At 37.6% G+C, this 25,303-nt stretch overlaps 1 protein-coding gene across 10 annotated transcripts in view; it reads left to right on the forward strand.

Moving 5' to 3' along the window:
• Nucleotides 1-25,303, forward strand: part of LOC106871937 (metalloreductase STEAP4) — a 37,118-nt gene that overhangs the window by 7,140 nt on the left and 4,675 nt on the right. The window contains exons 1-3 of one of the 10 annotated variants that reach the window (XM_089352487.1): nt 8,704-9,171; nt 22,912-22,968; nt 24,299-24,511. The exons of 1 other annotated variant lie outside the window; for it this stretch is intronic. In XM_089352487.1, the coding sequence (XP_089208613.1) occupies nt 24,475-24,511 (37 nt within the window). In that variant the 5' untranslated portion in view covers nt 8,704-9,171; nt 22,912-22,968; nt 24,299-24,474. Of the gene's footprint in view, nt 1-7,918; nt 9,172-13,986; nt 14,152-22,911; nt 22,969-24,298; nt 24,512-25,303 lie in introns of those variants that run through there. 8 more of the 10 variants (XM_014918700.3, XM_089352488.1, XM_089352486.1 and 5 more) reach the window with 8 other exon arrangements.

The following is a 25,303-nucleotide window of genomic DNA, read 5'->3' on the forward strand; positions in this document are numbered from 1 at the left end:
CAATACCCCAACAATCACGGGTATGAATTTGAACTTGTAGTCTGGGTGGAGTATCTGTAAATTTCTCAGTAGCTCGGCGTAGTTCTCTTTTTCTCTAATCTTTAGTGAGATGTTGACATCCGCAGGACAGCTGATTTCTACTACTGTACAGAGTTTCTCTTCTCTGTCCCAGATTACTATATCCGGTCTATTATGTCTGCACTTTATTGAGGTTTTTATTGGGACATTCCACCAATACTCTTTGATATTGTGAGTGGTAATGGCCTCTACCTCATTATGGGTTTTCATCTCCTTAGCTTCGGGGTTATCCTGTATGTATGCATGTACGTATGTATGTATGTATGTATGTATGTATGTATTGCAGCAAGAATATTGGCAGTGTCCCCAAAACCAACTACCTAGGAACAGAACCTGAATCCCTATATTCACACGGGAAATAACTAAGCACCAAATAAGATTTTGTTAGGAATTGATGACATCAACATGTCGCTAGCCATTCAGAGCTCTTGTAGAAACATTGAGAATTTGTTTTAACAGCAGCTATTTGACGACAAGAATAAACAATAGAAATTACAGAATCGTAGCTCATTAGAATCCCAGTCATTATAAATAACCATTTTGGGATAAACAACATAATGAGATATCATTAACGATATTTATTTACTTTTCTTTATTTACTTTTCTTTGAGAGACCATTAGGTATAAAGAGATTGAAAGACATGATTTGCCCTCATGACATCAAAGGGGAGAGAATTTCTCCTCAGATTGTCTCGTAACAGACCTGTGGCCGTGGCACAACTATAACTTGCTGTAAGAATTTATGTCAAATTCTTGCTTGGCTAGAAAAATTCGACGGCATCAATCATTGCTGACACACACATCTCCTGCGAACATACATGAACTGATTTACTATGGCTTCATATCTTTCTTCTGTCGTTGAAGCCTTTGTTACACACACACACACACACACACACACACACACACACACACACACACGAGCACGCACGCACACACACACACACACACACACACACACACACACACACACACACACACACACACACACACACATTAGTTATATCAGTATTAGTATTTGCCTTGAGATTGCTGCAAGACTCGAAACCAAGTTGTCAGAGTACGAAGTTCAAGTCGCAACATAGCAACACTTTGTTCATGTGAGAGGCCGAGTAATTGGCCAATGATGAGAAGCCAGACTTCACGTGACAGATCATTCTAAATTATTCTGGACTGTCTCGATTCAAGAGTTATGTAAAGGCTTGTTTTTAGCGCCAACTTTCAGTGTGTGACAACCCACAGTCCAGCTCTACATACTCTCCTTCCGTTTGCAATAGTTGTTTTCCACGACTTTTATTCAACCTGGATATGTCGTTATAGTTGGCCGAACTGAATTTAACGTGTATAATTTTTCCTGTTTTGGAAAGCTTTAGTACAAAGCATTTGTAATCAACTATTTATAAGCGCTACAGAATTATTCCTTCATTTGTATTAACTTGTGGTAACTTTCTAATTCATGACCAACCTGAAAATTATTTGTGCGGTGAAATGAAAGCTATTATTATTTAAATGTTCACATGGTGTTACATCATTTAGACGCAACCTTACCTACAAACACCATTTCTGAGAAGTTATTACCACTTAAAAACACAATAAATATCAGAGAGAGAGAGAGAGGAAAATTCGTCCCGGCTGCGGCCAGCGAGAGCGCCAGATACATTTCAGCATTTTTGGACCTTTTCATTAGCTCATACTCACAGCTAGTTACATGCTCTGATGAGAATTCGTCGTCTCTGATATAGAAAACATTGAATTCACTGATGTTGCGAATAGCCTCTCTCTCTCTCTCTCTCTCTCTCTCTCTCTCTCTCTCTCTCTCTCTCTCTCTCTCTCTCATAATTATTGTATTTAGCTAGTCCATAAGAGATGTTTTTTTTTTCAATACAGTAATACAGCAATACAGTAGATGTTTTTTTTTTCTATTCAGTAATACAGCAATACAGTAGCTGACCTAGCGACTGCGTGTATTCATCAAGTATGACACATAGGTCGCTAATTTAATTAAATACTCCCTCAATTGCGAGCACATAATTTTTAGTCAACAAAGGGAATATTCACAACAGCAACGAAAGTTCTACTCCCTTTTTCCAGTATGATAATACTGCTAGGATAAATTCGGTCAAGACAGCAGACTATTCATATTTAGACCTGTTCGGATATGAGTCAAGAGCCTGTATGTAGAGCAACTGCAAGTTAATCAACTTGTAAATGTCAGTGTTAACAAGTAGTGTGTGTTTTCTGTGAAACTGTGGAGCTGTGAATCATTTAAATTCCTTCTATTTATGTGAGGATCCAACTTTAAAAATCTCAGAAATGTAACTTTACACCATTATTTAAGACAAGCTATGGACTTTATTTTGGATTTAAACGACCACACATACTTGTTGTTTAACGTGTTATAACTACAAACAGGAATCAAACCAAGCTGGAACATATGAAGAAAATGATAAAAACATATCTAATCCTACATTACAGGCTACCTGTTTCTCCAATGAATCACATTTGCTGTCACAAGGATATCTGAATAACCTAGTACATGATTTGAAACTAAGAGACTGGCTGAAGTTTTAGATCCAAGCTTAACGGCTTGGAGTCTACTACAACACGATAAAGTTTGTATTTTTCTTAGCTACCATGAAAATATTTCTTTAATGATGGTGCTTTGCAAAGATGTTAATTCAGTGATGGTGTCTATTGGGAGGAATTGTGATTGTTGACTGATTCCTCAAAAGTTAGCAGTATAGTAGTGGGAAAAATGTAGGTAGAGGGTTATGTGCTAGCAACCCTCTCCCCTTACTGTTTTACAAAGTAAACAGCAACACAAATAACTATGCAGATGCAGCCACGGTTGAAACAAGAACAAGAACAACATTCTTAAAAGGGAAAAGAAGCATGGTCATTCCTTACCCAAGTGGCTTTATCTTATCGCCTATCAGTCGATATGCGCTCATAAGTTAGTTTGATAGTTGAGCTCTGATTGGCTGTATGCAAATAAGTTCATAACTGGGGTCCGGAACTCTCGTGGGAAAAAATTCCTGAACGGAACAGCCGACATGAGTAAGGCAAGAACAATCACGTGAACTGCCATGGACCAAGAAGTAGTTACCAGATTCTGATGTTGTTGCATTCTCAAGATTAATGTATATAATTAACCTCTATTATTAATATTTTATTTGTGTGTATGTGTGGGTCAATAGAAAACGCTTTTGAAAGAAGGAAATACTTATAAATTGCACGGCAATATAATAATTTTGATGCATAACATTATTTGAACTTAAAATACCTACGCACACACACACGCGCGCATGACTAAATTCACTAAAGTGCACGTTTTGGTCACTGCCTTTGAAAATCGGTTAGGTTAGGTTATAAAAAGGCAAATTCCAAAGCCTTCGATAATGGTAAAGACGATCATTTTAGGCATTTTTACCATATATATACAGAGAGAGAGAGAGAGAGAGAGAGAGAGAGAATATATATATATATATATATATATATAGTTTATAAAAAAAAACGGAGAGAAAAAGACAAGAAAAACCAACTACACGAGGACGTAGCACATGCAAAGTATTAATAAGACGCTCAGAGAAGGAAAGAGTGGTTGTTTTACGTTTCGAGCATAGCTCTTCTTCGGAAAAAGGAGACATAGTAAAGTCCAGAAGAAAAGGAAGAAGGAGGAGAAAATCACCAACAGTCCATGTGTAGTTACATTTTTGAAATGACCGGAAGTAGATGGACAAAGAGAAATTGCTTTCTGGAACAGGAGAGTGTGAAGAATGGTTGGTATCTGTTTGTGTGTGTGTGTGTGTGTGTGTGTGTGTGATGACATGCGTGTGATGACATGCGTGTGATGACATGCGTGTGATAGCGTGTATGTGTGTGGTAGCGTGTGTGTGTGTGGTGACATGTGTGTGATAGCGTGTGTGTGTATGGTAGCGTGTGTGTGTGTGTGTGTGTAATTATGATATATTCCGTTAGGAACGTGGGAGTGTACAGTTTAAAGCTCGTCCACCCTCAGAATTACCCAATACTATCCGGTAGCATTATTATATACTTCCATGTTTATATTTGAGCATTCGTAGTATGTGAATATAAAATTGAAGAAATTGGAGTCAACAAGGAGTACGGTTGTACAGTTATTTTGTAATCACTACAACTGTTTCCACCCAACGTGGTTCTCCAAAATATATTTAATTATGCAACTGTTTGTTTGCATAATGAGTTCGAGTTGTGTTTCCTCGGGGGATATCTTCAATTACAGCCTTATACAGAAGAGCTGAAAGGTGTTTTTAAATAAAAATAAAAGTAGAATGTACAATTTATAAAGGAACACTAATTTTTGTGGCTCTATAGAAACTTACAACAATCTAAAAATTTTTATATTTAGCGTGGAATTTCCACAGGTACTGCTAGTCTAAAAATTAATGACATTATGAAAGATGATGTATACTTATTACTAATGACCTATATTCAAACTCAGTATCTGGACCAGATGATCTCCCTGTCATACTGTTAAAGACGTGCAAAACCATTAAAGATACTGTGGTGTTTGTGGTGTTATGGGCTGTGATGAGCTATGTGGTGTTGGTGGAGAGGATTGCAGATGAGGCAAAAGGAAGTGAAAACTGCAGGAGCCAGCGGAAGAGCCACGGGAGCATGCGTGGACACGGAGCACGTGCGGGCAGTTCGAGGAGAGACGGCACGTGTGAAAGGTCGTGTTTTTATCTGGCCAGTGATCGCTCATCCCGCCACGATCAACAGGTAAGGTTTCTGTATTTCTTTCTCCCTTTTGCTTCTTTTTCTGTTGTCTTTTTCCTCCATCACGTTACAAGCTATTTCGGCACATAAAAAAAAACAAAAAAACAAAAAACGAATGATGAGTGTAATCCTTATTTCGAACAATATGGTCAAACCGTTTTGCGGTGAAACGGATGTAGTCGCTTGGTTAAAGAAGATGAAGTTGGTTGCGAAGCTCCGCGGGATAGACGACTTAGCGAGTTTTCTACCGCTGTACCTAGATGGTTCGGCGTTGGCGCTATACTTAGAAATGGACCAACCTAGCGCGGAAAAAAATAGAAATCCGCTTGATGGAGGCCTTTGCAGAAGGAATGTTCGAAGCGTACGCTCGCCTGGGGAAAGCAAAGTGGACTGGCGAACAGGTCGACGTATTTGCCAACGAACTCAGATTAGCTAAACTGGCGGGATATGAAGGAGAATTGCTGGACCGAACGGTTAAGTTAGCGTTTGTGACTGGCTTTCCTGACCACATGTCGGTCGAGTTGCAAAAGCTGCAGAACGTCAACTCAATGGCGATGACAGATATTATAACTCGGGCTCATGTGCTAGTTTCGTGTTGCAGGACGACGCCGGTAGCAGCGACTGCAACAACGAAAAGTGGCCGAACAAGGAGTAGCGGAGAGGGGTCAAACAAGGAACGCATGCGACCATTCAAAGGACAGTGTTTCCGGTGTCAGGGCTCGCACATGGTGCGAAACTGTAAATCACCCAAGCCTGAGGTCATTTGCTACCGGTGTCGAGAAATAGGACATATAGCCAGCGAATGTCTACAGGGAAACGGTCTAAGGGAGACTACTGCGCCGGTAGTTATCCCTTTGGATCAATAGAAGCGCGTTTGTTGCTACCTGTAGTCGACATTCTGGTGGAGGAAAAGATGTCGCGAGCCCTTGTGGACACGGGCTGTACGACGACCCTGATGACTCCAGAAGTGGTAGAGACATGGAGTGGAGAAAGCAGTGTGAAGGCAATCGACGGAAGAGAGGTACGCTGTGAAGGCATTATAGATGCGCAGATTGTGGTGCAGGGAATAAAGCTGACGCTGCAAGCAATTGTAGTTGGCCACTTGGTGGACGAGATTGACGTGGTGATGGGGATGGATGCAATCACCCGTTTAGGAGGTGTCACTGTCAACGAGGCCGGTGTAACATTCGGGGTTTCGGGGAAACCATGTATGGCGAGACCGTGCATTGGTGAGAACCGCGAAGAAGACTATGCTGCGCACACCATTGAAGACCAGGACTTTCGTGTTGTCTTCGACGGCCAGAGATGGACAGTGGAGTGGTGGAAAGGCAACATCAAGACCATGGCAGAGATGGGCCACATTTCACCAATCGAGACCGTATTTTGGTACAATATGTCGCCCAGGTCAGGACAGGCTGAGAAGTCGGTGCTACACAGGGCAATATTCAGGTACGAATGGAGGTATCCGTGTACTGCATCAATGCGACCCGTGGGAGAGGAAGAGCACGCCTTCGTGCAGGTCGGGGAAGAAATTTGGTTAAAACCCCCAAATGCACGGTATACATCACAATGGGGAAAGGGAACAATAACCTCCATCAATTTGAAGAACAACGTCTCTGTCGATGGTATGCCACGCATTGTTTTGGATGTGCGGAAGATTGTCAATGCCTCAGAGGATGAAACCAGCAGCAGTGGGCAAGAAGATGGAGACAGCAGCAGTAGGCAAGAAGATGAAGTCAGTAACAGCATGCCAGGAACTCAGGCCAGTCCGGGGTCGCACAGCGACCACAGAGGGAGCGACACCCTCCTCCCTGGTTGGCTGATTATGAAACCAATTAAGATATGAATTCGGGAGCGAGGAGTGAGTTGGAAAGCCGGTTGAGTGATCTGTAGATCAGTCAGTGGGGCGTGTGGTGCTTGTGGTGTTATGGGCTGTTATGAACTATGTGGTGTTGGTGGAGAGGACTGCAGATGAGGCAAACTGAAGTGAAGACTGCAGGGATCGGCGGAAGAGCCACGGGAGCATGCGTGGACACGGAGCACGTGCGGGCAGTTCGATGATAGACGGCGCGTGTGAAAGGTCGTGTTTTTATCTGGTCAGTGATCGTTCATCCCGCCACGGTCAACAGGTAAGGTCTCTGTGTTTCTTTCTCCCTTTTGCTTCTTTTTCTGTTGTCTTTTTCCTCCATCACGCTACAGATACTATTTCAAAGTTGTTGCTTGATTCCGGCATATTTCCAGAACTACTAAAAGATGCAACAGTAACATCTATATACAAGGGAGGTAGCAGGACTGAAACTAAAAACTACGGATCTGTTTCTCTCACATCTCACACATCAATAGTTATCGAACACATTGTCCGAAAAAGAATAATTTCATACTTTGAGGAAAACAGCATCTTAGATGACACATGGCATGGTTTTTAGACTGGACGAAGTTGCCTTGTCAAAATTATTACAGCACCGTAACTCTATTCTCAATAATCTCTTGAGAGGAAAGGACATTTCATGTGTATACCTCGATTTTGCTAAAGCGTCTGACAAAACTGATCATGAAATTATCTGTCGCAAGTTAAGGGATTTTGATATCACAGGAAAACTCAGAGAATGGCTATTTGACTCCCTATGCGGTAGGAGTCAATCTCTTACTGCAAATGGTTTTCTCTCTTCTAAGTCACTTGTAATAAATGGTATACCCCAAGAAAAGGTTCTAAGACTATTATCATTTATTATCACCTCATCAGATATAGGATCGCAAGTGCACTTGGCCAGCCTGACGGGTTATGCCGATGACACAAAAATATTAATGTTATCCAAACCCCAGAAGATACCGTCATACTCCAAAATGAACAAAACCTCATTTATCAATGGGCAGATAAAAGCAATATGAAATTTAATACATCAAAATTTCAGGTTCATCGTTACAGAGTGAATACACACAAATCAAAATATTTGACACCAAATAACACAATAATTCAGAGCGTTAATACCATACGGAACTTAAGAGTAATCATGTCAAATGATGCATCAGCCATACTTCCAAACTGACCTCTAAATACTAACATCTCATAGGATAGAGCCTGCGAACCTTCGTGACTAGAGAACCGGTAGGTATGCTGCTAATCTGAGCAGATTAGATTACTGCTCACAGCTTTGGTCTCCTAACTCATCCGGTCTCATGGAAGAAATCGAAGGGTTACAAAGAACGTTCACCAATAAAATACCTTCGGTTAAAATACCTTAATTACTGGGAACATCAGAAAACTCTGCCTCTCTACTCTCTTGAAGGCTGAAGAAAGAGATATACTACCATATACATATGGAAAATCCTGACGGGACATGTTCCAAACTTCGGCATTAGATAAAAATTTAATACACGAAATGGTAGTCAGCTTCTAAATATACACCTTAGAAATCACGATCAAAAACATTTTACTGTACCAGTCTGATATTTAGATTATTCAATTGTTCAACTGCTTACCTAAAAAAATCCGAAATACAAAAATAACCTCCACTGAAACATTAAAAACAACAACAACAACACAGGATAAACTCCTAACGTCGATACCGGACCAGCCAATCATTCAATGATATACTCGGGGAAGATCAAACTCAATCATAGACCAATTTCCAGCTATAAAGCGACAACAAAACTGAATGAAAATAAATCAAAGCAGTGCTCCAGCATGGTCGCAGTCGTACGACTAAAACTATTAGAAGAATAAAAGAATATAAACTTACGCATTTCGAACAAATTTCCTCACCACATTCGTTTATCACAATCAGCATCACTATCTAATGCGCTGTAGAAGAAGTACCCCATAACATTGCGACAAGATTAATTCTTAAAAAAAAACAAACTATATGACCTATTACACATACGTAGAATTTGGTGAGTATATTGAAATTTTCCGAATTCACCACTCCCATAAGGTCATTTACTTCTGTCTCATGTATATTCATATCCGATGAATAAATACTTTTGTGTCACAGAAAAGGATGAAAAGATTAACTTAATCCAACGTAAGTTTTTCTTTTCTTTTAACTTGAGTAAATTTGACCAATCATGTTACGAGTTTTTCTTTAATGTCTTTTCACAACAAATCAAGTTTGTTTGTTGACTGGCATCTTCATATCCGGTACTTAGTAAACCAAAATAGCGATGGTAAAAACCTCGTTGCATTCATCTCATATGATTGTAACGAAAACAAAAGCAACTCGTGATCATCCTTCAACAAGGTGTGTACTATAATATAAATTCATAAGTTGAATTCGGGGACAGTTAATGCTAGACAGTAATTTCTTGGATATCGTAGTGTGACTCGAGAAGAAAATATCTGTAAGTAATTTTCTGTAAACTATCATCTTTCTTTGTGTCTCTCTCTTTCATACACATTAAGTTTGTATGTATTTACCTTCTTGATAGGCCGTTCTATATATCTGCATTTTTAGTCGCATATATATTTTTTATCTTCTGTGTTTTTTTTTATATCTGTATACTTTATATGTTTAATGATAATATTTATATATGATCAAATGTTTGGGGGCGTGGTGTTATATCTAAAGTCGTTGACTCGAATTTGATGTTTGTTTTTCGATCAATGTTTTATATATATATATATATGTGTGTGTGTGTGTGTGTGTGTGTGTGTGTGTGTGTGTGTATGTATGTGTGTGTGTGCGTGTGTGTGTATACATACATACTGTATTATTTCTTGAGGAGTTATTGATATAATAATAACAACATTAATAAAGAATTTCCACACAGACCCCCTCCACCACATACAGAACTGACACGCACGTACCCCACTGATTTAGCATATAAATAGCTTTCCAAACGCAACGAAAAACGTTCATACCAGGCATCATGTATGTATGTGTAGGCGAATATATATGTCTGTCCCCCTCACATATGGTAACAGTGACTGTTGACTATTTTGGTATGCACGTACTGCCATCTATGTATGTGCATCTGAACACACATATATGTACGCATGTTTGTGCCTTTGTATCCATGTATATCTGTATATGGTAATGTAAACATGCATATGCATGTATATATGAGTTTTTATAACTCTATATGGTTTTTTTATATACTTTTTGTATGTTTTTATATGCCTTATATTTTCATATTTTTATTTTTTATTTTTTATTGTTAGTTTATATTTGTATGTAAATTTTGCAAAATTCATGAATTGAATTTTCTAAATCTCTGAAGAGGCCTAGTGAATCATGAATGTACCCCCATTACATCATTTTCATCTACTAATTACTCCAGCGTACTGGAGTTATATAGATAGAATGGGGCATGCCAACACTAGGCCGAAACAGCTGTAAGATTTTGTCCCTTCTCCAGTTGCTAGATGTCCATTAAATTTGAAATCTTAATTGTTGATATGACATGGTATGTCATAAGTGTCGGTATATTGTCTTTTTTGTCATTTATAAACAGATTAATCAACGGAATATAGTGTCTGCAAGTTGATGAGTACTTCATATTCCCCTCCATTTTCTTATTGCTATATATATATATATATATATATATATATATATGCATTTCGAACAAACGCTCGAAATGAGGAGTAGATGGACAACCGACAACTGATAAAGAATCGTTCTTTATGTTACTTGTCTTGTTTTCCATTTGTTTCTCTCGTTGTTCGCATACCCAAGTTTGTCTTCGTATTTCATGTTGTTTACGTTTTGTGACGTCCTGTACCCATATATGCATATATATTTTTTATTTATATTATTATATGAGTGAACGCCATGCATCCATTTCCAAGTAAGTTTATATATATATATATATATATATATATATATATATATATATATATATATATATATATATATATATATTTGTATATATATATACCAATCTTTCTGCTGTTTTTATAGCTATACTGCGTTTGAAATTTACATTCTTGCCTGTAAAATACCAAACGCATCACTTCCAAAGTTTGTTTATAAAATGTTGTCGCATTCGAAAAAGTTATTGTTTAGCTTCAAAATTGGCGGTATCTGTTGTTATAGGACCGTTTAATTTGATGATAGAGCACTCGGCCAATATCTGAGGGGTGCAGGTATTTGTTGGCAACTTTTTGAATACCCACTCTTTCTATTGTTTTCACAGCTATACTGCGTTCAAAATTTACTTTCTTGCCTAGACAAGAAAGTAAATTTATATGAGGTGGTGGTAACTTCTGATTTCAGTCCAATTTGGTAACGTTCAAGTTTCAAAAAACGATGTCTAGAATGAGGTAAAATGAGTAATTACTAATTTCAATAATTTCTCTTAAACTGCATGGAGCGTAAATATATCTCCAGGAGATCGTGAAGAACCTATTGAGAATACGTTATGTGAAGTTTTTTTTTTTTTTTTTTTTTTTTGTCCAGTCGAGTTTCTTTAATTTCATATCTTGTGCCATTTCCCCCCGATCCTCTTTTATTTGAGCGAGATATTCAATTTTCTTTTTTTTTATTTTTTCATTTCTGCTCTTTCTGATGTCTAGGAGTGGATTTTAATGTGTATGAGTCTGTTTTCTGGAGAGCTGAAGTGACAAATTTACCTTATCTTGTGTTTTCTTCGCATACGCACCAACTTCACATTTTAGTCAATGTTCCTCCTGGTTTATGCAGTGAAGTCAAAGATCATCTTCCGAGACCTTCCGACTCTACATCTTATCAGAATATGAAAAAGACTTTGCGACTAGCTTCTACATCCAAATAAAAGCATTTTCACCAACTTCTTCATAAGATCTTTGGTGGTAAAACGCCTTCCCAACTGTTGAGAAGAATGAAAGAATTAGTAGAGTATGAGCCACTTGAAAAGTCGATGTTGAGACGATTTTTTTCTCTCACTTAATATCAAACGTGCAAGCAGTTTTAACACTTATAAGAGAGCAGAACTCTACTGCTAAGCTGACTTGCAGATGGGATAGATATTTCCTCTTCCAATACTTCTAACACATAAACTCATCCTACCTTTGTCTTTTCTATTTCCTCTGAACTGGCAACCTTTCATAAGACAACTGAAGTCAAAATTCAGGCTCTGACAGATAGTCTCATGAAATTGCACTTACCTCACGAGACACCCACGATAGTTTGTTAGTATCACAACTGTTTTGGTGCTAACGCACACAGATGTACTCAACCATGTTCTTTCAAATTAGCGGAAAACCGGTAGCGCCAGAGATTAAGCGCGACCACATCTCTTGGCGTATCTTCAGTAAGCTGCGTCTTTTACGACACAGTCTCCAAATATCGGTTCCTGGAAAATACGGGAGCAGCTTATTTATCGGTAAAGCGCTTCTGCCATCTGGAAGGAGGAACCTTCAGTGTTTATACTGATCATAAACCATTAGCCTACACGTTACAATCTAAGACAGATAAGTACTCCCCAAGAGACATTAGACATCTTGGTTGTGTTGCACAGTTTACTGTGGATATACGTCATATCAAGGGTACGGAAAATTCTGCAGCAGGTGCATTATCCAGTGTTCATATCAATGCTTTGCATTTCTTACAAAATTATTGCTTAATCATTGTTACATGGACTTTATCCGTGCAGTAATTCTGTATTCAATGCACGTTTTTTTTTAAATTTCAAATTGTTTTTAGCTGCCCATTTATAAATTAGGTTTAGTAATTTTGGGGTATGGCGGTATCTTCTGGAGTTTGGATAGCCATCGATATTTTTGTGTTATTGGTGTAGCTCGTCAAGTTGGCTGAGTGCACCTGATAGGGTGATGATGATAAATAGTAATTGTCTTAAAACCGTTCTCTGGGGCATACCACTTACTACAGGTAACTTCGCAGAGAGAAAACCGTTTGCAACAACAGATTGATTCCTACCCTGTAAGAAGTCAAAGAGCCATCTACAAGTTTTCTTGATACCAAGATCCCTTACTTTATGATAGATGATTCCATGATCAATCATGTCAAACGCCTTAGCAAGATCGACGTTTACGCAGCCAGTACCCTTTCCTTTCAAGAGATTATTGAGAATAGTGTCACAAAGCTGTAATAGCAGAGACAGGACACTTCATTCTTGCCCTTCACAAAAACATGTAACACTTGTTATCGTTATCAAAATTCCACTTGGAACTTCTGCTTCTCTGTTAGAAATCAACATTTTCTTTCTGAGGATTCTAATATGAAAAAAGAAAGGGAGCCATGCATAAATACATCATCACTAGTTACAAGCTGCTACTATTGCTATCTTCTCCGCATAGACATACTGAAAAGATTGTTAAAGTTACTTTGCGACTGATACTTGCAGCTGAATGAGCGAGCTTCATTGTTCTTAACACTGCTGTTTGTTGCTATTATTTAATTCCGGGTTAGCTATGATTGAACAGGTAGCACCCTTCCTCGGTTAGCAAACTCTACCTTGGCTTGTTACCGTGCAAGCAGACACCAATATGTCTGTGGCCTCGATTAGCTAAAATTACCCGATATTTGCAAACTTTAAAAGATATTAACTTTTTGTTTATTAATTTAGGACAAAAATAAATTTCATTTCTATAATTAGCATACAATATTACACCAGTACACCAAATTGGATATCAATTGGAACGGCTGTGTGGTAAGAAACCTTCTTCCCAACCGCATGGTTCTGGGTTCAGTCCAACTGCGTGGTACCTTGGGCAAGTGTCTTCTACTATAGCCTCGGGCCAACCAAAGCCTTCTGAGTGGATTTGGTAGACAGAAACTGAAAGAAGCCCATCGTGTGTGTGTGTGTTTGTGTGTTTGTCTCCCACCACCACCACCGCCACTTAAAAACCGATGTTAGTGTGTTTACGCCCCCGTAACCTAGCTGTTCGACAAAAGAGGCCGATAGAATAATAGGCTTGAGAAAGTAAGTTCAGGGATCGATTTGTTCGACTAAAACTTTTCAAGGTGGTGCCTTAGCATGGCCGCAGTCAAGTAAAAGATAAAAAAAGAAATTTGAAAAGTGTGAGCTTAACAGAAAATATCCAAAAATGAGGATATTAAAAGTTAGTCGATCTCTATCATCTGCGGAAGAATATTTGACTAATATTTTTAGTGAAAGCCTAAGTGTCAGAAAAAGAAAGCGTAAAGATGCAGAATTCTGAGCTGTCGAACGAAAAGTGATTGTGTCCTGTATGGTGCACCGATGAACTAGACTTGCCCAACCACTAGAGACATGTAAGACGAAAACAGTGCGTGTGTCACTCGACCAGTGTAAAGTGCCTGATATATACGTAATCAGGAAAATTACGGTTAGAGCCATTTTTGAGGATAAATCTGCTAGATCAGCGCTAATCTGTGGTTAAACAATCAGAAAAAACTCAAGGTAAACCTAGTAAAATAAAATAATGTTAAGAGAGCCTCATTCAGAAATGTTTTCGATTCATGAATTTCAGGCCGAGCCATTTGTTATATATCGCTTTAGAGCCGTCTTGGTAGATGTTTATACAGTAAAGCTTTTAATATTGATGTTACTGTATATTATTATTATTATTATTATTATTATTGTTTCCTATATTATGCGAACACTAACTTAACTAATGTTAACTGCGAACTTCCTTCGTTGTTTACTTTTATTTTTACCCGTTAATGTTCTGTGGGTAATACCCATATTCAAAAATTCATTTGAATATAAACATTACATTTTGTTTAGCCCTTGGCCATGACCATCCTGTCATTTTAGGGTTATGTAGAACTACATTATTTAATGTGACTTTATTTTTTTTATTAAAAAAACAAAAACGGTTGGGTGTAATTGAGGATACTTGTCAGCTATTTCTAGTAGGTCGAACGTACCGCTTCTTTCGTTGGTCCTTGTTAGAAACAACTGCGTTGTTTTTTTTCTTTTTTTGTTTTTTTTTTCAAAATATTAGCCAGTAAAACAATTGTTAAAGAAAAATAGTTTTTACTCTCTTTAATTCTGAATTCCGATAGGTAAAGATAAGTTTCGAAAAGTTAGTAAACGAGAAATTAACGATCTTCATTATTTCCATACATTATCACGACATTTAATAATTTCTTCTAATTATTCAAAGCACTTACAAGTATTTTATAATGCAGACTTTCAAATTTATATCAGTTATAAGGGAATACGATACGAAACAGTTTCAACTCTCTTGGTATTTATTATTAAACTGCTATTACGGCGAGCTGGCAGAAACGTTAGCACTCCGGACGAAATGCTAAGCGGCATTTCGTCTGTCTTTATGTTCTGAGTTCAAATTCCGCCGAGGTCGTCTTTGCCTTTCATCCTTTCGGGGTCGATAAATTAGGTATCTGTTGCGTACTGATATCGATCTAATCGACTGCTCCCTCCCCCAAAATTTCGGGCCTTGTGCCTAGAGTAGAAAAGATTATTAATCATTGCATACAAAAGCAAACAATGTATTTTTCTTCTCTATGCTCACGTTTTTATTGTTTAACTTGTAATTAATATCAGTTATGAAAATTATCGTGAAAGAAGCTTAATATATTACCAAACAAAGCTATTTCGTTTTTCCGATATCTTTAATGTTCGCTGCTTCATATTCCTTTCTTAGTTTATTTAAACCTGAATTATAAGCAGCTGTAGTGTTTTGGAAAAGTAGGGGTTCCTCTGGTTGCTCGCAGTTAATTTTTTAAAGTACGTTGGGAAGTAAATCTACAGCGAGCAATGTTCGGGAGGGGGAACCTCTACGTAAGCACATTCTTTGCTAGAGATAGCAGCGCCAAGTCTCCCACAAATCACACCCACCTACTTTAAGAAAGGGATGATTTATATTTGTAAGCCTAAAAAATAAAAAGACAGTCATGATTGGAACGTTGTTGATCGTAGGTCTGCTCGATCAGGGCTCGAATAGCAGTTAATTTTAGTTTTACCAATTTCTCTGTGCTTTTCATTTGTTTACTTTCGTTTTTATATGTGAAATAGGAAATTGTTTCATATATAATACAGCTAATCATATTTTCTTGCTTTTAAATTCTCAAGAATTATGTGTAAACCGTAATTACTGGTAAATTGAAAGGTATTAGTTTCAAATCGTAAAACACACACACACACACACGTACTGTGTGCTTTATATATTTTGGGGGATTTGCTGACATGCTTTTGTACATATTTTAATATCCACTGAAATATATGTCTATACATTTATTTTATAAAGTAGAAAATTTCAGTTTCCTTCTCAAAACTTTAAATTTATGCACACAAATTAAATAGCTTGTCTCCAAAACACTACTGCTGCTTATACTTCCGGTTTAATTAAGTCATAAATGTAAATAAGTTAAATTAGAAGTTTGATTCCCAACCATATGGTCCTGGGTTCAGTCCCATTGGGTAGCTAGTGTCTTCTACTATAGCCTCGAACTGGCCAAAGGCTTGTGAGTGGATTTAGTAGACTGAACATGAAAGAAGCCCTCCGTGTACACACACACACACACACGCACACACACAGACATATGTGTGTGTATGTATGTATGTGTGAGTGTACATATATGTGTGTGTATATGTATGCGTGTGAATATGTATATGCATGTGTATATGGGTGTATAGTTTAAAATCTTCTGATGGTTGTCAAAACCAGTGTTTCTCAACCTCATTCTGGCTGTGTCCCCCTTTAATTCAACACAAAATCATTATGGCCCCCATGCTAATTTAAGCTTTTATCCCCACTCTGTCCCTCAACTTAATGCATCTAGAGAAGTAGAAAGAAACATTAAAAGTTGTAGTTTTACATCAAACATCTACCCCACTTGTAAATTTAAAAAGTAGTTGAATAAATATTTCATTTAAATAAATTTATTTACATTTACAAAGAATAAAATATAATAATTTCAGTTTATATTGCCTGATTTCAATGGGATCCCTGTGACTGATGCAGGGTTACCAACTTGTCAATGTTTGGTTTCAAAGCCATCAGTGAAAGATGTAAATCTCCTCTTCTTTCTACATCAAGGCAATTTCAAGTCTTTGACAGCAGACACATTGCCCGACTGAAACCTGACTCAACTACATAAGGTGTGGGAAAAGCGAGTAAAAACAACTTGACGTTTTTCCGGAGTAATGGGTACTTTTTAGAGATCTCTTCATTCATCCACAGCTTCTGGTATCCTCCATACTTGAACCTTGCTAGAGCTGCTGTGTTATTTTGGAGTTCAATGAAGCTTTCTTGTATGTCAGTATTGACTTCAAATAGATTAACAATGAAGGGATCCACAAACCACTATGACATCATTATTTGGAGTAGATCAGAGAAGTGAATTTCCATATCATTATATAACTACTTCAAATGATCAACATTAACTGCTAAGCCATCATCAAGCTGCTCGGTGGATATGCTTGCTAAGGAAGGAAGCTGTGCAAATTCCTGTCTTCCAAGATTCAACCAGAATAACTTTTGCTTCCCGTTGAAGGCTTTAAGTTTCTCTTTGCAAGAAAACAGAGTGGAGTTATTTCCTTGAAGTTCTTTGTTAAGTATATTTAGCTTTTCAAGTATGTCAGACGAGTAAAAAATATCACTCTTTGCATCAACAAATTTCTTTCTGTTTCACTCAAAAAAAAGAGATAACAGTGTCCCCAAGTGCAACAAAGCAATGCAGGCAATTACCCTCGATTAGCCATCTCACTTCAGTATGCAACACAAGTCCTTCAACTTCTACGTTATTTTCACATAATTACTTAAAGAGGCAATCTTGCAGTGCCATCTTTTTTATCAAGTTGACAGCTTTGGTAACATTTATAAGTGCATCCTTCACACATCCTGCTATGTGTATGGCAGCCAGTTGTTGTTGATGAAGAAAACAGTGCATACAAAGCACATTCGGAACAGTTTTTTTTAAGTAAGCACTGGATTCCCAATATCTTCCAATCATAGCAGCAGTCCCATCTGTTGCACAGGCCACAATGTTCTTCAATGAAATGTTGTCCTCTTCAAAATAGGCCTCAAGTTTTTGAAGATGGATTCCCTTTTTGTGTCAGTCATTAATTTCAAAGCAAAAAGCAATTCTTGACATATATCATTAACATTAAGAAACCCAACAGATGCCATTAAAAAAGCAGAATTATCAGGTAGAGTTGATTTATCTATTTGAAGTGAGAATTCATTTACCCTAAGTTTTGAAACTAATTGGCTTTCAACATCAGCTGCCATTTCATCAATCCGTCATGATACCAATGAGTTGTTCAGAGGAAGTAAGCTCTTGTGGACTCTGATCCATGACTGTTGAAAGCACTACAGCCACTGCAAGTATGATCAAAGATTCACCAATGGTGTAAGACTTACCAGCTTTTGCAATTGGAGCAATTTGGTATGATGCAATATGTAGCTGTTCATCCATCATAATTATAAACGCATATACATGTGTTTCTTATATGTGTAATGTGCATTTTACAAATAAATATACATACCTACATGTTAATATTTTATGATTCCCAAATTTTTTGAGCACCCCCCCCCCCCTCATATCCCCTGTGGCTCCCTATTTTTCAAACTTAGCTTTGTGGACCCAAGAAATATTCCATGCCCCCCCCCCCCCGGGCCATATGGCTCCTGTTGAGAAACCCTGGTCTAAACTATGTATGGGAGGTGGCTTTGTTGGATAGGGTATTTGGCTTATGATCGTAAGGTCATGAGTTCGATTCCTGGAAGTGTGTTGGTTCCTTGAGCAAGGCACTTTATTTCACATTGTTCCAGTTCACTCAGCTGTCAAAAATGAGTTGTACTCATATTTCAAAGAGCAAGCCTTACTATGCTGAATCCTCCTGAGAACTACATTAAAGGTACGTGTGTCTGTGGAATGCTCAACCACTTGCATACTAATTTCACGAGCAGGTTGTTCTGTTGGAACTTTCAGCATCATAACTGACAGAGTGTCAGTGTGGGAGTATTAAAAGGAGAATTATGATTGGCAGTTTAGTAAATGAAGAATATATTGTCCAGATGAGTACTCTATCTTCAGTTCTCTCTTTGATGAAGTTTATGGATTTCAAGTGTAGAAGTCCGTGACAATATGTGCATGTTAACAACCTGGTTATTATTGCAAATTGTTATTTAGAATTACACAAGTTTGCAACTTTGAAGATTGACATTGAATACTGAAGTCTACTTAGATGCTATAGTAGCTATAGCCAAGTATATAAGAGGAACTCATACTATTAGGGCAGTGAATTAGCTGAGTCATTAGAACATTGGCTTTTTATGTTCTGAGTCCAAATCCCATTGTTTCATCCTATCCAGGGTTGATAAATACCAGTCTAAGGTATATTGGCAGAGTCATTAGAGCATTGGACAGGATATCTTGCAGCATTTATTCTGGCTTTTTTTGTTCTCAGTTCAAATCCTGCCATGATTTACTTGTTGCTAAATTTAATCCATCACCTGGTTTAATCCATCAGCTGGTTTAATCCCACCTGGTTTAATCAAACACTTTTAAGGCTTTTGGTGGAGTCCACTCTGTTGCACACATTCAGGCTATTTTACCTGTTTAGGAATACCTTCCTCCCTCCCACCAACCATTATTCAGAGTCATTGTAAAGATCCATAGACATGGCCTTTCCTTCTAAGTAAATGAGAAAAAAAACCCAAAAAGCAAAGAAAGAAAAAAGTGAAAATAATGGATCTGAACAGATTTGGAGCAATTTCTTTTAAACTAACAATCAATCAAAAGCTTAGGTGCATCACTTGCAGTGAAATATGTGATAATTTGAGCAAATTTAAATTCAGACTTATAGACTTTCCAGATAGCTATCCTATTGTAACAGATTCCTTATTACAATGTTTCTCAAAGTAGGTTCTAAAAAAAAAAAATTCTGAGGTTCCATGAAATAAGGTGTTTTTCAATAAATTTTTATAAAAATTTAATTTTATGAAAAACAATGCTATTCACCATTTTCAAAATAATACATTCTTATGTGCAGCAACTTTTGATTCATTAATGCCTAATTAAAATTAAGGTGTTAGGGGTTGTCTGTAAAATATAGGTATGGCTTCTGTGATTTTTGGAAAATTGTATAAGGGTTCATTGCCAAAATAAATTTAGGAATTACTACTCTGTTTCACTGTCATGCAGAATTATATTTCTTACATAATCTAGAGTTCACTTTGTCTGGAGAGAACATTTCCTATCAACCAGAGAAGTAATATTAAGATGTCATACTTTAGATATAAAGTGTAGTTGCTATAATACCACTACTAATATTCATTTTGTTGCCAAATTAATAGAAACTGTTCTTACATCCAGCTGACTATTCAGACTTACAACCAGAAACTATTCTTACATCCATTAATAGAAACTATTCTTATATCTGCTGGATGTAAGAAGAGTTTCTATTAATTTGGGTAGTTTAAAATTTTTGATTTCTATTTGCTTAAATTACTAATTACACTGCTATGAAATAGCAACCAAATCTCAATCACATTCCTTGAAAAAGGGAAGGACATACAAATAATGTAGTTCTACATAAGCCATTCCTAGCTTTGATCACCTCATCTTTTGATTAGGTGTCACAGCTAGAATGTCTTTGATAACATTAGGCAACAATTTCAACTTTTTTTGTGTGTGTTACAGACACATAAACTACTGATTCCTATCAAATTTCTGGTGCTAATTTCAGATCTGATTTATAAATTTCTCAATTATGTCCAGATTTTGTGTAACTGAAAACCCTTAATTTTCATTTTTTTCTCACCCGCTTTTATTACAAAAGTTGTTTAAGCTACTTTTCTGTGCCACATTTTATGTTAAACATACTTAAATAATTGATGAACAGAGATTTCTGGCTTAAGATAAGATAGTGGAATTCTGCTGGGAGAATTACCACCCCTGTGCCCAACCACCCCCTTGAAGGGCATTAGTATTTTGTTGTTATTACCGAAAGGCAACTTCCTGTTCTTAAGTGAAACTTTGGTGTTTCCTCTTCCTTTAATACTTGTAGGATGATGAGCTCTCCTTCTGCAGGAACCATCAATAATCTCTCATCATATTTGGGTTGAAATCACCTTGGTATCTATTTTCTTTTACTGAAATCTTTTGATGAAAGTGCTCACCATGCTCATCACTAGCTGGGAAGAAGTCAAGATGAGAATGTAAAACTGTATTTTCAAAGACATTCTGCATCCCATTTTTTGGGATGTTTTCTTCAAGTTCCCAGTTTTTAGTCTTGTAGCTTCCAAGAAACTTTTTTGACCTGTTCAATAAAAGATGTTCATGCTCCTAGTTCAATCTCATTTACATTAGATGGAAACAAGGAATCGTGGATGACACTGTGGGTATGTGGCCCAGTGAAAACTCCAGTTTCTAGGTTAGCATTTGTCAATATTCTTTTGAATTTATCCTTTAAATATTGGAAACCACTTCTTTGATGATTCATACTCGTCACAAAATTTTTCATAAGACCAAGTCTAAAGTGGAGTGATGAAAGATGTACTTTCCAAGGGTGAATGCGTTTACCTATAACATGCTCAGTTCTAGATGGTCAGTAATGTTTTTTGTAGTGGTTCTTGTCATTTCTGCTGCTCCGTAGACACAAAAAGCACATAGGCTTTGTGTAGCCCAGCTGTAACCCAAGAAGTAATAATACAACTTCAAGGCTGCCACAAATATTTCATATGTGGTCCTTATATTTGATGAGTCTTAGCAGCAGTTCCATTGATTCATAAGTCTCATTAAGGCAAGTGGCATGTATTACAGGTATTGAAGGCTTTTCATTGCCATTGTGCAGTAATACAGCTTTAAGGCTAGCTTTTCTAGAGTCAACGAACAGTCTCCATTCTTTTGGATCATAGTGAAAGCCAATCCTTTCCCTTAGTTCGCTAATATCATAGCAGAAACAAAATGTTTTCCTCCTGTAAGTAAAATGATGAAAACTGTAGATGGCAATGGCAGAAATGGGAAACTTTGTTTAGCTGGAAGAAATTCCATTCTTGAAGTCTGGAACCAAGCAACTCTGGTTTTACTTTTGGTAATTCCAAATTGCACACCAAGTCATTTAATTCTGCTTGACTTAACAAATGTGGGGAACTAGTTGCATCTGGAACATATACCCCATCTTTCCCTATTTCTATATCATTAGTAGAATCTTCAGATGAACTGGTGGAACTGATGGTGGATTTGTTTCATTGTGTGGTACTGGTTTATTGCTGATTTGTAGTTTGGGTACATGATTTTTGATTTGTTTTTTTCTTTGTGAAACCAGCAATCTTTGTCAAACAAAAATAACAACCATTGAAGAGATTTTTCATCTCACACCAAACCTTGGGGACTGAGAATGGCATCACTTTTCTTTTACCATTCATCCAAGCTATTAGCATTGCATTGCACTGTGCACAGCAGATATGTGGTTCCCAGTCCCGCTCTTGCTTTCCTAACTTACAGTCAAAATAATCTTTGTAGGCAAGTTTGTTGTTATGTTTCTATGTTGTGAATTTGGTGTATATTGTCCACATATATAGTAAAAGTTGTCTGGGTGATTTACACAAGCACATCTATTTGATTGCATTTTAATTACCATACAATATTTGGAAAAAAAATGTGGAAAGTAATAATCACAATGTAGAAAATAAAAGAAATACACACCGTAGTACAAAACAAATGCTATAAAAACACACCAACTTACCACAGCCTATTACTTGTTTACCAACAGAGAACTTCAACAACTGCCCTTCTTGACTGTCATATAGCAACTAACCATTGGGCCATTACTATGCCCTTGACTCAGTGCTACCAACTCAGGATAAATTTTATTGATCAAAATTGTAAGAATTTGTATATAGTTGGCAAACAAAACTTGCTTTAAACTTGAGAAGCAAGTTTCATATTATTGGCGTTAAGTCAATTAAAACCAAAATCTGGAGGTAGTAGGAAATTTTACTAAGTGATTTGCATTCTACACAAAGTTAAGAAAAAAATCCAATTATAAATTTGAAATCAGCATACTGAAATTAGCAAGGAACACCTATTTGGTCTTCTGTAACAAAATCTTCGTTGCCTAGTGTAATAAATTAGCTTGATTGCTCTGGCCTGATGAAAAAGATTAAGTACAGGAATCGTTGAGTCACTCCCTAAGCATTCAGTTTGTGTAAATGCTTTAATATTTCTTTGTATTTTATAGTAAAAATGAGCAGTTATGAAATTTTGCTGAATTCAGATGATTGTCCATTTTGTCATGGCAAGTACAAATGATATCTTATTTATATACTATAAAATAATATATATTCCCATACTAGTGTTTGGTTTACAGACTACATACATAGCTATTAGGAGTTTGACAGGTTTAACTATTCCCCTCACACACACACTCACTGGGTTACACATGTGTATGCAAAATACACATGTGTACATATTGTTTTAAATCTATGAACATAAGGTTGAAATCCTGGTTATGCTTGTGCATACTGCGTTGGGTTTCAATTTTTTAGTACAGAATCGACTTTCCATTACACCCATTTGCATGTAACAGCCAATTAGCATCACTTCTTAGACATAGTTATGTATGACTAAAAAGTTTGCTTGGCACCTTCATGGCTTCAGGTTTGATTCCACCTTACAGCATTTTGGGCAAATATCTTCTTATATAGACTTGAGTTGACCAAAGCCTTTTAGGTGAAATATGATTGACAGAAACTCTATATAGGAGCCCATCAAAGGAGCTGTTCATATTTCTGAATAGTTTTATCTATCTGTTGTCCTGTTTAACTATAACATGGTTCTTGGATGCTCTTAATGGAGTCCACTTTATTGCAAAAATTCAGTCTAAATCTCTGGTCTGATAATAAACCCCCCTCCCCCCCCCCCCCCCCTCTCCCCCTCTCTCTCCCTCTCCCCCTCTCTCTCCCTCTCCCCCTCTCTCTCCCTCTCCCCCTCTCTCTCCCTCTCCCCCTCTCTCTCCCTCTCCCCCTCTCTCTCCCTCTCCCCCTCTCTCTCTCCCTCTCCCTCTCCCTCTCTCTCTCTCCCTCTCCCTCTCTCTCTCCCTCTCCCTCTCTCTCTTCCTCCCCCCTTTCTCTCTCCCTCTGCCATCTGTCTTGGAGGTCCTGTAAACAGTCATGAGCACTCTTGTTTCTCTGTTGATTAAAACATAAAAAAAGTTGTGTTTTAATGTGCTCTTTTACCAACAACATTATTAATGCCATATGTGTGAATATATAAAATATTAATCACACTCTTATGAAACATTCCACCCTCTATCCTTCCCTGTCCACTCACCCTGTATAATTCTCTGTACCACTTATTGTTCCTTGTAGGTATGTCCCTTTGTACCTTGTAGGCATGACCCAACTCATCTCCACCATCATCTATCTTTCTCTCTCTCACTTTGTTTGCCTGTCTTTGTCTCTGACTCTATTTTTCTTTCCTTTCATTTCCAGCTGGGGTAGACAGGTATCTCCTCTATAACTAGATACCTATTTTCATCACTCTATTATACTTTAACCTGTCATGTGGCATGAAGCCACCTCCCCCAACACTACTCTCCTACTCAGTCAGGGATCTTTGTCTTGCAGGTTATGTGGTGACCCTGCTGGTGCTGGTGCCAGGTAAAAAGTACCCAGTACACCCAGTAAAGTGATTGGCGTTAGGAAGGGCATATGGCTGGAGAAACTATGCCAAAGCAGACAATGGAACCTGGCACAGCCCTGTGGCTTGCCAGCTCCTGTCAAGCTGTCCAACCCATACCAGCATGGAAGATGAACATTACATGATGATGATGAGGATGAGTATGTATAGCATGTGAATATATGTGAATATATAATGTATATGAACATAGTCATGGTCAAAAGTCTGAATATGAAGAAGAAATTTAGGATATTTTAAAATTTATTTTGACGTCTAAGTATAATGAAGAAAGAATGAGCACAGGCATGGCTTTGTGGTAAGAAATTTGCTTCCTGACTACATGATACTGGGTTCAATCCCACTGCATAGTATTTTAGGCAAGTATCTTCTACTATAGCCCTAGGCTAGCCAAAGCCTTGTGAGAGAATTTGTTTAACAAATTGAAAGTAGCCTATTGTGTGTGTGTGTGTGTTTGTGTGTGTGTGTGTGTTTGTGTGTGTGTGTGTGTGTGTGCATATGTGTGTGTGTGTGTGTGTGTGTGTAGGTGTGTGTGTGTGTGATGTGTGTGTATGTGTAGCTGTCTCTTTGTATTGACATTGGGATAGTTGTAAATGTGTGTCACCATCATGCAAGTGGTGTCTTTTGTTTCCAGTCTTTTATGAAAAGATGTTTAGAAGTGGCTGTGTAGTAAGTAGCTTGCTTATGAACCACACGGTTCTGGGTTCAGTTCCACTGCGTGGCACCTTGGGCAAGTGTCTTCTACTATAGCCTTGGGCCGACCAAAGCCTTGTGAGTGGATTTGGTAGACGGAAACTGAAAGAAGCCCGTCGTATATATGTTTATATATATATGTATGTGTGTCTGTGTTTGTCCCCCCAACATCGCTTGACAACCGATGCTGGTGTGTTTACATCCTTGTAACTTAGCGGTTCGGCAAAAGAGACCAATAGAAT

The sequence above is a fragment of the Octopus bimaculoides genome, chromosome 5 (assembly GCF_046866305.1).
Source record: "Octopus bimaculoides isolate indiv1 chromosome 5, ASM4686630v1, whole genome shotgun sequence".
Lineage (NCBI taxonomy): Eukaryota > Metazoa > Mollusca > Cephalopoda > Octopoda > Octopodidae > Octopus > Octopus bimaculoides.